The sequence below is a fragment of the Strigops habroptila genome, chromosome 1, assembly GCF_004027225.2.
Source record: "Strigops habroptila isolate Jane chromosome 1, bStrHab1.2.pri, whole genome shotgun sequence".
NCBI lineage: Eukaryota > Metazoa > Chordata > Aves > Psittaciformes > Psittacidae > Strigops > Strigops habroptila.
In genome coordinates, this window is record NC_044277.2 from 51,495,680 (window position 1) to 51,509,396 (window position 13,717).

The following is a 13,717-nucleotide window of genomic DNA, read 5'->3' on the forward strand; positions in this document are numbered from 1 at the left end:
AGATGCTGATTACCTCAGCTGCTAAATGACACTGAAAATCCATTCCTCTGTAAGGAGACACATGCCAGAATTTGGAGTTAACCTGGGCACATGTCAAAGAGAAATACAGTACATTTTGCAGCTGCCTGAGGAAAGAATATTAGGTCATGGACATAATATATAAATACCTGACTGATGGGCCATGTTAGGCTGTCACAAACATCAGAAACCCCAAAGCAGAAACACTCTGTGCAGCCCTGAGGATTTCTTTCTTGCAAATTGTAGAATCCTGGTTTACAGAGATCACAGTTTTCACCTTCTACGTTTTCCTGTAAATGGCATATTTGTTTCACATCAGCATTATTATGGTAACAAATACAGTGGATTAGATGGGATTTGGGCATAACACCATTCAGAACGTTGCAAAAGAAAACAGATTTCAGCACAGCAGGATTATTGAATAAGATTCAGAGATTAAAACTAAAACTGATTTGAAAAATCAATCAGAATTTGCCAGTTCATCAAAATCTAAACATGCCCTGGCAAGGCCTCTATTGTGGTGAAATTTCAGCACACAGAAGGGTTTGAAAAGCTTCTGCCAGTTTGCCAGACTACTTCTCATTGAGCAAATTTCGCCAGAAAGAAATGCGAGACCTTTGGCAGCAACACTACCAACTGTCTCTTCTTCTGGACCAGTGTTTGTCATGTCAGGTCTACATATGACTTCTCTAAAGAGGTAGGCTATGTGCTTTTGTAAGCAAAGTACAAACTGTTTTTGCAAACCATGTGAATAAATTTATGATTCCCAGCTCTGATTCAAAAGCTGAAGACGACTGCTTTCTATTTGTTAATATTCAAACTTCAGGAAAAATCTCAGGCAAAGGGCCTCCTGACCTAATGACATTTTTACATCTTGTATTTTTACAGAAATAGCATTTGTATGCTCTTTTCAGACTTTTTACTTCTTAGTCTTCAGGATGCACTTGGACCACATTTCACTTTGTCTCTATAACATCTCTATAAGAAATTATTATGTATTTCTTAATGAAAAATAAAAACCTTGCTCAATGACTAGACCTCAAGAGCTGTGTTTCACTAAAGATCAAATAATATGAAACTAGATTATAAAAAGGAATAGCTTGCACTAGTGTGCTCACAAAGGGTGCACAGGCTTAGAAATCTTGTCTCCTCCATTTGATATTTGGAGCACACAACGTTTCTTCTTTTTTCCTTTTACCTCTATAGGTGGACTGCTAGCTGGTGACACTCTCTGCGATCTGACCTAAAAATTCTGGATGCCAGGCTCATGCCCATGACAGAACTTAAAGAGGTCAGTTTCTCATCGAGTTTCTACCAGAAGTTTTACCAGTTAGCTGCATTAGCTGATGTAGTGTTACTCTGGCTCAAAATTAAACAAAATGGTTGTATCTATCTCCTTTTTCATGTTTTAATTGGCTGATGGAGCTATTTCCTTGTTCCAGACTCCAGTTATTTATATGTGCAACATTTTGGATCAGATAAATTAGGCAAAAGGAGTAAGACGTTTCAGAAAAAATGTCAAACAAACCATGAGCGTTTGGCTCCTGTTCACTGTCATATTTGGCAACAAATACATAAACTACTAGCTAACATTTGCTTCAGAAAATTAAGTGTAACTTCTTTAAACGTTGACACACAGCTTTGTAATAAAGTTCAGCAGAATCTACAGCTGCAAGATATTTCAAGGGGTTTGGATATTTACCAAAAACTAAAGAAGGCTGCAAAACTGCTCTCTTTTTTTTTTTTTAGCATTTTTTATGGTTTATATTTTGTAATCGAATAATTAAGTCATATTTCATACATACATCTAATGTAATTGTTCCAATAGTTCTTTCCAAACGCATGCTTTTTCTTCACATAAAGCAGATGTTATGAACACATCCTTTCTTTACAAGAAATCAGTGACTTTGAAGAGAAATACCAGCTCAACCCTAAATCAAACCCAGCTAGGCATACTGTCATTCTGTGCACACTTACATGTGCAGTTATTACTTGATTTTAATGTCCATTTGGCCTGTTATTATAGAAAATGGTTTATCAGCAACACACAGAACTATTCAACATAAATTATCACATTTTTCAGTCCATACAATAGTTAGTAATTAAGTTTTAGGTTATCAGGTGTACAGTTACACCAGGTTGCTTCTTATAAAGAAAGTGATCTTCCCAGTTAATTACTTCCCTTATTAAAAAAGAGTTAACAAATCAATCCACAGATTCTATTTGAAACAAAAATGACAGTTTAATACTCACTTTGCAAAGACAAGGTTCTGTGCATGGATCTTCATTAATGCTACCAATCAGACTGCAGTTACAACGCAGGCAGTTTGGATAGCCCCTATACCCGAATGCACAATGATCACATTTTTCTCCTGTGTAACCTTCTCTGCATTGACACTGACCTGGCCAAGTCCCTTGAAAAGCAAAAATGGAGAAATAAACAAATAAGAGCAGGCAGTAGATTGCATTCAAGATGTCTCAGAGAGTGCAAGTAACTTAACATTTCTTTTTTATTACACTCTATGTTACATTTCAGACAGATACTTGGCAGAACCTCAGTCTCACCATCCACTTTTCATGTTTAGAATACCAGATGCACAGAAACTGCAGCAAAATGGATTTTGTGACAGCTATAACAGCATTCATGAACAACAGTGTTAGATCTCATACCTTCATATTGTTTTACATAGTCAGAGCCTGCCATCCCCACACAAGAAAACATTCAAGGACCTGACATACTTTAAATCCTAAAGGGATGTTATGCCTCACCTCTCCTTCCTAAATATTTACAATTGTTTTGAATTGGTACCTAACCAGCAGCACTTCACAAGTAGATAGTGTTCCCTCAAACTTCAACATCCAGGAACATAGCCAGATTTAAGCTTAGAGAAAAGGCGCTTCCTGCTGCCTTACCACGCTGTGAGTCGGAATGGTGCTCATCTTTAATGCAGTCAGAACTCAGAGAGCCAAACGGGTCACAGCTACAGGGATAGCAGGGGTGATCCTCATAGGGAGAAACCTACAAAACAAACATTCTCTGTCAAATTCTGAAATTATTCACTGGGAAAAGTAAAGTTACATCTGTTTCTTGTCTGGGATCACCGGAACTAATACGAATAAAGACTAGAAAAGCTAATATGCAGCAATAGATCAAGGGATTAGTTTCATTTTAGCAAATAGAAAACTTTAGCAAATGGAGGATTGCAGCCTAGAGAAAACTTAAATGTGGGAACAAAATTTGGTCTTCAATAGCACAGCCAAAGGTATCGAACTGCTAATGGTTGGAAGATGAAGCCTGACACATACAGCATAAATAGACTTTTTTTAATGTAACAGCAATTAACCACTGTGATGGTTTGCCAAAGATCATGGAAATGTTTAAGACAAGAATGGATGCTTTTTGCAAAGATACTCTGGTTCAAAGAGGAAGGAAATGAAAGAAATCCTTGGCTCTGTGTTCAATGGGAGGACAGATTATCTACTCATGAAAATTCATTCTGACTCATGATCTATACATCTTTGAAATATAAGGCAATAAAACTCATATGACAAGGGAAATTTTCTGTATTTTCTTTCAGGGAAAAATTTCCTTTGAGGTGCTTCAGATGTAAAGCAAATCAGTAATGACCTCTAGATATACATTTATTGTCTACAAGTTGATTGAAGACTTTTCTTCAATGCTTCTTACAGCAAGTGAATCACAGAATACCCAGGTCCAGTTTACTGCTTTGGATGATCTGTACCTGCTGCCTAACCATACACCTACAGACTTCAGTCTTGCTCTCTGCACCAATTTATACTGCATTTCTAAAGCATGGGTTTCTAAAATATGCATGAACCTGTAAAAGCAAGAGCTTGTGGAGCAGAAGTATAGTTCAGCATGTCTTCTGCTGAACTATATGGAGAGCTCTAAAACTGCAGGAAGTTCATATGTTTAACTCTGTCAGTCACACCTTAACAAATGTCTTTTGTGGAGTTTAGGTCATTCTTCCAAAGAGTGACACTTGTCAATAAAATGGAAAGTACACAGGCTCAGGAAGCACATGCTTTACAATAATCATGTTAAGAAGAATATTTGTTACAACATCTCACTAGACAAAGAGTTTGATCTTAGTAACATGTAACGGTCCTTTTTAACACTGTTTGAAAGTGGCTGATATAGGATGGTACACAATTTGAGCACTTCTTAAGACACTGAAACTCCAGTATTGGCACTTTTTAGAGCTTTATCCACAGGAGAAATGGGTTTACTACAAAAACATCTACATTTCCACACTAGGAAATAACTTCAAGTTTTATCTTCACTTATTCTTTTCTTCTCCAACAGCTTGTCCTGCACTCCCACACAACTGGTGAAGCATTTTGTTTTGCTCTGAAAGTTTTGGTGGCATATGATCTATAAAAAAACCCCAACCTCTATAGTTCTTCACTGTTCTGCAACTGATAAAAATATATATATATTGTTTACGATGAGACAAAATACACGTCACCATATCATGTTGTAATTCATCAAAACATTGGAATGGTACTTTTCCAAATCTTACTTTGTTTGGTCTAAAATATCCATCAGCACACATTTCACAGTTGATCCCAGTGGTATGTTGACTACAGTTTAAACACACGCCACCTCCTATGTACTGGCCATGAATATCCATGCTCCTTTTCTGATCTGCAATACTCTGATTGTAATAACAATCTTCTGCTTTGTTATGACAGTTGCACTCTGAGAAAGAATGGAAAAGAAATCTGGGTTTTTTATTTACATTATATAAAAGTTCCTATAACTGACATTTTTCAAAGTGGAAAGTATAAGTAGAAAAGCATATCAATCCACCTCAAAAGTCTGGTTTTTTCTCTTTAACCATGCTATAAGCTTCAGCAGTCTTGATACACTGTATTTCTTAGCAAGTAAGCACATTTCAAAACCAGTCGCCACTTTAATAGCACTGTTTTTAACAATATTCTGTAGAACCCATTAAGACAATCCTGTCAGGACTGATGTCTATAGTGGTGGGCTAATAGCAGCAACTGTCTACCCTTTGCATTACAGAAGAAAATGTGCCTAATTCTTCTCTTATTTGTACTATAGACAAAAGTCTGAGAAGTCAACACTGTCAGTAAAGAAGCATAAATTCAATTTAGGTTAGTGGATACTTCAGTCCAGTCATAAACACCTACTTTTCAAAAAGTGACATTAAGACTTGCATAAATACTTCCTCTAAAAAGACCACTTTTCCATATGCAACTGTAAATTTTATCTAATAGGTTCTTAACTGTCTCTAGCTCATGCTATGCATTAGCGATGTGAAAAGAGAAGATGTACTAACTAGCAACACGTTCAGCCATACTGGCACAGCTTAAGTCAATCCATCAGACAATCTGAAATGCAATTGGCCAATAAGGAGTTTCTTTCAAAACATTTGTTATCAGAGCAAAGTTGTTTATCTGACAAAATTTATGATCAATGTAAGAAATTTGCATTTCAAGTAGCTAACAAAACGATTGATGCAAATCTGCTCATTTTTACAGGAGCATAATAAATTCCCAAGTCTCTTTAAAAAAAGAGACTCTGAAAGCTTTACTACATGACAACTTCACTAGATAGGGAGTCATACTGGATAGAATATTTAAAACAATCTTAACAGTTACAATTACAAGTAGGTCCTCTACCTTTAAACAATCCTATGAAGGCAGTTAATAGTTTGTCGATTTTTCTTGGCAATTAGTATGAATATGTATGAAAAGCAACCTCAAACAAGAAAATAATAAGCCTTGATGAAACTATCTAAACCTCTGTGCATACTTACTCTCACATTTGTTCCCAGCGGAAATGGTTCCTGGTCTCCATGGTTTCTGGTGGTAGCCTCGACAACACTTGTTACAGCTCTCTCCACATGTGTTGTGTTCACACTGGCACTGCAATTTCTAAGAATAAAAAATTTGCTTTCTTGAAATACTTTTCTAATTGATAATTTAATCTATGTTGCCAAAAGTTTGTCTAATATCAGATTTACTCCAAAAAAATGTCAAGACCCAGAATTACCATTAGACTGCTCAACCACGCTGTATTATCTATCAGGAAATAGCCTTTCTAGAACAGGAGGGACAAATCTCTTGTGTTGCAAGACAGATTATTTCCTGTTGTGCCCCTTAAACTGTTTAAATTTAATGCCAAAGAAAAAGAGTTTATTTTGAGAAAGTTACATTACCAGAGACCCAGATATGCTTGCACAGAAAAGGAAGAAAATTATAGCAAATAATTTGTGTGCACTATATCATAAGATCTCCCTTAGCCTCCTCTTTCTCAATCTCCTTAGGCAAAGTCCTTTTTTTTTTAAATTGGAAAAGTTGTTTTCTGAAAATAAATTAATGAGACTAAAGAATACCTTTGTGATTTCATCCAGAGGGCAGCTTCGAGCATGGCCATAACAAATACACATGCCACCAACAGAGATGTCCTTTATTGAATAGTAGTACTAGAGAAAAAAAAAAAAAGTTGAAAAAGGGATGAATAAAAGACATTTACTTGCATTTACATCTTCCACCCTATTCTGGAAAATAAAATACCAGCATTCGACTATTCTGCAACTTGAAAAATAAAATAAATACTTGAAAATTAAAGAAGTTTTGACTTTTTGCCACTTTTGGATACTTCCATTTTATGATTCATCCCCCCCACCATTATTTTTCCTCATTGGTACAAAACACTAACTGACTTTTAACTTTAAATAAGTTTGCACAATTCCTCAGCTTCAGGAAAGACCACCAAATGTAACCTCAGCAAAAATTTACTTGTAAAAAAACCAAACCTTTGTCACCCTGTAAGAAGCCATGAAGCACAACAAATTGGTATATTTTAATTTAATCTGGGGAGTAACAGTATGCTTTCTTAAAATGGGAACTTTGACTTCCCTTAAAACCAGTCTATACACTCACTTCCTGACCAGCTCTTTGCTACTACTGTGTAGGCAGTGTATTATTTTAACCAAATTCTTAGCTTAAAAATTGGACACAGCCGGGTACAATCCATTAATATTGCCAGGTGATGAGCAAAAGCAACATACATAAGGAAAGGATTTAATTTTCAAGGCAAAGAAGAGGCAGGAAATGACCATCTGGGTTCAGTTATAGCTGCAGTATCAGCATGATTGGCTGGTTTGTATCCTGGGAAGTATGTACTTCAGGGGAATGAAAAAGAAACACTTTTTGAGGATACTTCTAAGGAAAGAGTTCAAGACTCTCAGACCTAACAACCCTACAGTCATCTGGTTCAGGAAAAGAAGGCAGCCCTGGGTGGTCATACATGCTGACTCCTGGACTGTTATTTCTTTGAAGGATCTTGGAGCTGAAGCAAACTAGGCTCTTTGATTTTATACTTAATTTTTTATGTTTTTAAATTTTTTATTATGTTTAGTATTTTACGGTGGGTTTTTTTTTCATGTTATAGGCTTGAATTGCAAAAAACATTTAGGGACTTATCATGAACTGTTAAGTCCTTAACTTGGAGAAAAGGAGAGAAGGAGGTCCAGGCTGAGAAAAGTAGGAGGACAAAAGCAGAACTGTGTTTCTCACTGCATTCCCTGCTTCATCTGGTTTTATTTCTGTTTTCTTAAAACTGTATGGCTCACAGCAGCTGTGTTCAGCTTGAAGCTGAATGTGAGACCAATGCTAACGAAATGCTACAGACAGAAATAAGTAAATAAATGTAATACAGAAATAAAGGTGCCACTGAACGCTTAGAAAAGTACTGCATCAGCCCTTTTACAAGACCATGTACAAGAAGCTAAACACAACTGGTATCAACAACCAGATGTAAAGTCTTAAAAAAAAAAAAACCAAACCACAATCCAGAAAGCTGAAAGTGGTTATCTCAGTTGTATTTGGTTGCACAATGAAACACAAGGTGAGATACCAGTTTAGGAATCCTGCCCAATAAAACCCACATCTTGTGAAGCCGAAGATTTTCATGCAAAACTGCACTACATTGTGCTAAGGTGGGGTAGCACTAAGCCCTGGATTACACAACTGTGTGTGTTACAAAAGCAATGGGAATGCCTGACCTCAGCACTCGTTTCCCACTTGTATATTTGCATGTTTCCATGTCGAGCCTTTCTTTTTGAGGTGTATTTCTTGATATTACAATCCTATCAACAGACACAAATGTCAACCAGCCTGCTCCATGGGAACATGTCACCTGCTCAAGCTGTGCATTAACCATGTCCCTGTGGCCAGCAAGGCACAGCTGGAGTAGCTGTCAATATGCACACTTGCAGTCTCCATGCTAGCAATTCGCATATGAGGCAGACAGAACAAGCAGAACATCCAGATTTTACACTTTAGAAATGCTGTAGCTGAATGGGTCCCTCCATGACAGATGCGGAAGTGGGGCTGCCTTGAAAGTACCCACCAAACCCTGACCAAATCTAAGTTCCTTTCTCCTTTCTGTACCCAGCTGTCCAGCCAGACCTCATAGAAGCAGCGTCAATGCACAAAGATTGCCTGTATCAGAGAAGTCACGAATTGCAAGAGTCCTACTGCTGCACAAGGAGGAGTTGACTGCAGATGTTCTTCAAGGCAAAGAGCTACAAAGGAAGGGGAAGTGGAAACACCTCTCAAATTCTTGTGTCCTCATCAGAAAGCCTACCTTCATAAAAAAACTTGAAGCCATAGATGTCCTAACCTATGGGTCTCAGGCAAATTAAGATGAGGGTCAAAATGGCAAAATATAAAATATAAAGCAGAAATACTGCAGAACATGTAGTAATGGTAGGTACTGTTATTAGGGCCTCAAATACTGAATTTCTGTGAGAGCTTGAAGAAGTCAGCCTAAATGCTTGGTGCCGGTTTGTAAATGCTTGGTTTCCCCAGTTTCAATATCTAATGTATAAAGCTCAGTTAATACTCCCAGAATCCTATCTGAGTGTTATACATTATTATTAATTCCTGGGATTTAAAACAATTGATTACAATAGCCTTAAAAAAATCAAAAACACTCTCAGACATTGAAATTTATACTGGCAAAGTTTTCAAATGATTATTTTTATGAACCAGAGCACTGGGTCCTGAAATTCTTGGTACCCCAGGAAAGGTACTGCAGTTGCATCAAAAGCAACCTCAAAGTGACATTTCCATCAGCCAAATCGTACTTTTTATTTTAATGATAAAGCATTATAAACAATGTTGCTAGCATAAATCATTTACACAAGCAAATAAAACAAAAAGCAAACAAATAAAAAACAATCTCTAAAAAGCATCTTTTCAAAGTTGTTTCTGACAAAGCATTGCTGTTAATAATGTCAAAGGGAAGGCAAGAATAATTAAACAACCTATCAAAACAGCTCTGTGAATGTTAAAGCTCAAGTACTGCCTCCACCTCAGATAGATCAGAAAAGGCTTTCCCATCGAGTCATACCGAATACCATTTATGATGAATCAGCTTACCCTTCTGGTAACAATGGGGTCTAGTTCTTTAGGATCATTATGGCTGAGAGTCATGAGATCAGCATTAAGAGTTCGAATGCGCTGCAGTCGTAGGCGAATGTACCGTGCAGAAGTAAACTCCAAAAGCTTTTGTGAAGGATCGTCAGCACTAGGCCTACCGTTAATTAGTGACGTGTGAATCTAGAAAGAGAGACTGGTTCAATCATAAACATAATTGCGATTCATTTGCAACAATACACATCTTAGGGTGAGAATAAAAAACACAGAACTTAAGCTTGTTTTCCAGCAACTCAGGATGGTGTGGTGGTAAACTACCTGGAATTCCCTTTTTTTCCCCACCCTCTACCTGCAGGTAGAATTCCCGCTTCCTGACTGACGGAGTTCCGAAACCACCACTCTCAGCTAATCACAGCCTCAAGTCTCCTGAACTTTTACGGAGATAGCATAAAGATAAAAACTAGTCCATGGTTTTCCTTCCTCCTCCTTATTGAGATAGAACATGTTACTCTGGTCATAAGCACAGTTTTTGTCTTTCCAGACTTCTCCTCTGCAATTTGTGAAGATCTTGTTGCAAAACACAATAAGGTGCACGTGCTCAATCTGGATCATTAATCCTCTGCCTTGTTGGGACAGGGCTGTCCAATCAGCAAGAACTACTTAAGTGATACGAGTGAACAGTGGGAAGCCACAATACAGATGACAACTGAAAGCAAGGTGTTGCCATCACAAACCAACCCATCTGGCCTCCATCTTTCTCCCACAGTAATGACTGGCCCCACTACAATGGCTTCTGGTATCAATTTGCACAATTTATCCTGGCAACAGGTCCTTCCTTCTCTCCAAAGCAACTTAGGAACACACAAGGATTTAGTCTCATATGACCGTGCAGTTCCTGCACTGTTTTATGGAAGAAACTGAAAAATAAGACCCTACAGGCCTTACATTAATGTTAAACAGTTCCCTCGGTTTCACAATAAATAAGGGGTCATGCTTTGGGCTTGTCAGCTACATTTCAGAGTGCATGACATACCTTCAGTTATGAAGAGTAATTTTGTCTCATATGCTACTCTTTAATTTATAGTTTCAACTTTGTCCAGTACTGTCAAATTGTTCCTCTGAAAATGTTTCTAAACATTATATAATTTTTTGTTATTGTTATTATTTTAAATCTTAATTTTGTAGTGGAGCTAGGGGCTTCCTAGACAGTAACTGTGTTATTTCAAAGACATACAGAGAGTAATAACGGAGCGCACATTCCCAACATTATATTTTGCCATTTATGCGCTATTACCATTCCTTCTAAATATTCTGATATTGTGTTCAGAATATTCTATACTGTGCTCAAAGAATGTCACTTTTCTAATTGTCCATTCAGAAACTACCCATCACCAATTTTCCAACTGCAGAATAACAGTTATGAGACACCAAACTTTTTCCAGGTCCGATCCTACAAATTAACACCACCTTACGTAATATTCAGCTCTCATAAAAACAAGGAATTCTTCTAGTCCATTTCCTACTTTAAAGCAGAATTTAGTAGACTTTTGTTAGATGTTTGACCAATTTGTTCTTGAAGATCACTGTTGCTGGTGACTCTACAATCCTCCAAGGCAATCTATTCCAGCCCTTTCTGGCTTTACTGTCAGAAATCTCCTAACCTCTAAACAGTGTTTTCCTTGTTGCAATTTCAGACCATTTCTTCCATTCCATCAGACATTCTGAACAGAACCTCTGTTTTATACAACTGAAGATTGAACATGCCCACCCCAACTCAATCTGTTCTCTCTAGGCATACCAGGTGCAAAATATTCATTCAAAAGTCATGTATTGTGCTGGGAATTACAAGGCAGAATTGTTGGCCAAATATTCAAGTATGACTGCACTACTTCTACTGGAAAAATATAATATATATATATATATATATACGCTCACTATAGACAAACCTAACTTTAGCACAGAGCATCACATCCTAGTCTTATTAAACCTTAACTACAGATGTAGAATTTTCTGGGCTCAGTGCAATCCTTCCATTTTTACAACAAAAAGAGGAGGACCTAACCATGGCATTGAGAGTTCTAGCATGTTGTTTTTCCTCTTTATCACCTAGACTCTAGAGATTTAAAGAAAGATCCAAAAAGGCCTCTTCCAACCAACTGGCCTTACCTCCTGTGTGACACATGCCATTGCATTTTACGTAGTCTTTCCTAACTAAACCTCTAATTCTCTGGTAATACATGCTCTCTCTACTCACGAGTGGTGCCTTCAAGTGATGAAATATAAAACATTATTCATATTTTAACTCCAAAGTTACCTAGTGGCTTGATCAGGATAAATTCTGTAATACTGCACTATAATTCTACAGAGACAAAAGAGGAATCTTTCCCAGAAGGAAAAGGAAGAAACAGTAGGGATAGGAACTAAGACACTAAGGAAGAAAAAGACTTATTGTCCATGTACACTCCTTTAATGTATTATATATTTTTGGCTTACATGTGCTCCATAATTCAAGACCATTTCCAAACAACTGTACTTTAAGCCTTGGAATTCATTATGAGCACTGACTTCATTACATGGCTTTCTAGAAGCAGATCTCCAAGCAGTATAAATGAGGTAAACAGCACAGCTTACAGTAAAGTAGCTATGCCTCTTCAAATCTGTGAAAAATCTAGCAGCCAAATTGAAAAAATGTCTGATACGGCAAAAAAATGCTATTAGTAAGTGACATCTACATTTAGACATTTAGATGCTTCTGATCTGTGTGGTACATGCTCACATCACTGCAATAAACATTTGATTAAAGTGAATGGGACTTGATGTAACCGAATTTTGTGGTTTTTCGCTTGCTGAAACATAAGTTTTAAGTTTATGTGAAAGTCTGACACACTTGAGCCCTTAGCTGCATACACTCCATTCTTTTTTTAACCAAGAAATCAAAACATATTGGCTTCTCTTAGGCTAAGAGTTACTAGCATTCTCCATGGGATAACACTGCATTTATTATCACGGTCTTACATTATAGCATACACAATGGAATAACTGCTGGGTTTAATGTATCATTTCATTATGTGGCTGCCTCTATGTAATAAATTACACAAGTACGATGAATACAGTTTGCTAAAAGCAAGAACAATAAACAGTGAGGTAGCACAACTCGTAGCTCTTTTAATTATGCTACATCCCTGAAACAATGCCAACGCTTGTTTAGGAGTTCCAGCTGTGCCGAGCACTTCAACAGTGTTTGCAGCTTTATCTCACACAACCAGGTGCTCCTAACACAGGGGTTTTCTTTATTAAATGAAAAACCTGACAAAACATAGAACCTCTGTTATATTCTTCCAGGATAAAGCAACTAATAATTCACAGCTAATAGCTACCATTAAATCATCTGGAGAGAACAAAGAGTTTAGTAATGGGAATACATAGATCCAGAGACATGTTTCATCCCAACATTTAACAGTTTGCTACACTGGTACATGGTGTAAAGACAGTATCATTAAAGAAGAATAATAGATCATCCGATTGATAGTGCTGAGGGCAATGAACTCTGTAGCTGTAACCCAAATGCCTTCAAATTGCTATCAGTCCATGTTCTTACAAATAGCAAGTGCAAAAACAAACGTACCTCTCCATGTTCCAGAGGAACTAGTCTGGAATAATAGGAGGTGCAGATCACTTCATCATCTCTCTTGTAAGTTGGCGGCCCAATTCTTGGTGTAATATTATAACGAGTTAAACATTCAGTATCACTAATTGCATAGTACTGCCATGGTCTGAACTCTGTGCCATCTATGGAGTGTTCCAAAATCCAGTTTCCAGGTCGTGGAGCATTAGCAGCTTTGATAATGACATATGCAACTTGAAAGACCTACAAAAATGCAAGGAGAAAATTTTAACACTTCATTATGCTTTAAAAGACTTCTGGAAGCCAAGTGGGTAATAAGTTCTAATTTTAAAAGCAGTATACGGTTTGCCTGGGAAGTGGATAAAATTTGGTGCAGTGACTGGATAAATTTTTTGCACAAACTTTTGACAAAAGGCCAGTCTAATCTTTTATTAACAGAAACATCTATCATTTTTTGCCCAAATTCTGAACATTACAACAAAACATTTGTTCATGTGACTAAAAAAGACTAAATGTATTCAGTACATCATTCTGTGTAATAGCTGAAATCTGCATGTACACTGTATGTTTCAGCGTTACTTGGGTCTAACATTCTTTCTATGGGAAATATGCTATTTAGCTTCACTGCACCACTGA

At 37.1% G+C, this 13,717-nt stretch overlaps 1 protein-coding gene across 1 annotated transcript in view; it reads right to left on the reverse strand.

Annotated features, from left to right (window-relative positions):
- LAMA1 (laminin subunit alpha 1) overlaps window positions 1-13,717 on the reverse strand; it is a 103,394-nt gene that overhangs the window by 59,295 nt on the left and 30,382 nt on the right. Inside the window, exons 4-11 of the mRNA XM_030477379.1 lie at window positions 13,082-13,324; window positions 9,460-9,639; window positions 6,405-6,494; window positions 5,826-5,943; window positions 4,563-4,741; window positions 2,932-3,037; window positions 2,272-2,432; window positions 168-308 (exon numbers count right to left, since the gene is read on the reverse strand). Of these exons, the coding sequence (XP_030333239.1) occupies window positions 168-308; window positions 2,272-2,432; window positions 2,932-3,037; window positions 4,563-4,741; window positions 5,826-5,943; window positions 6,405-6,494; window positions 9,460-9,639; window positions 13,082-13,324 (1,218 nt within the window). The remainder of the gene's footprint in view (window positions 1-167; window positions 309-2,271; window positions 2,433-2,931; window positions 3,038-4,562; window positions 4,742-5,825; window positions 5,944-6,404; window positions 6,495-9,459; window positions 9,640-13,081; window positions 13,325-13,717) is intronic.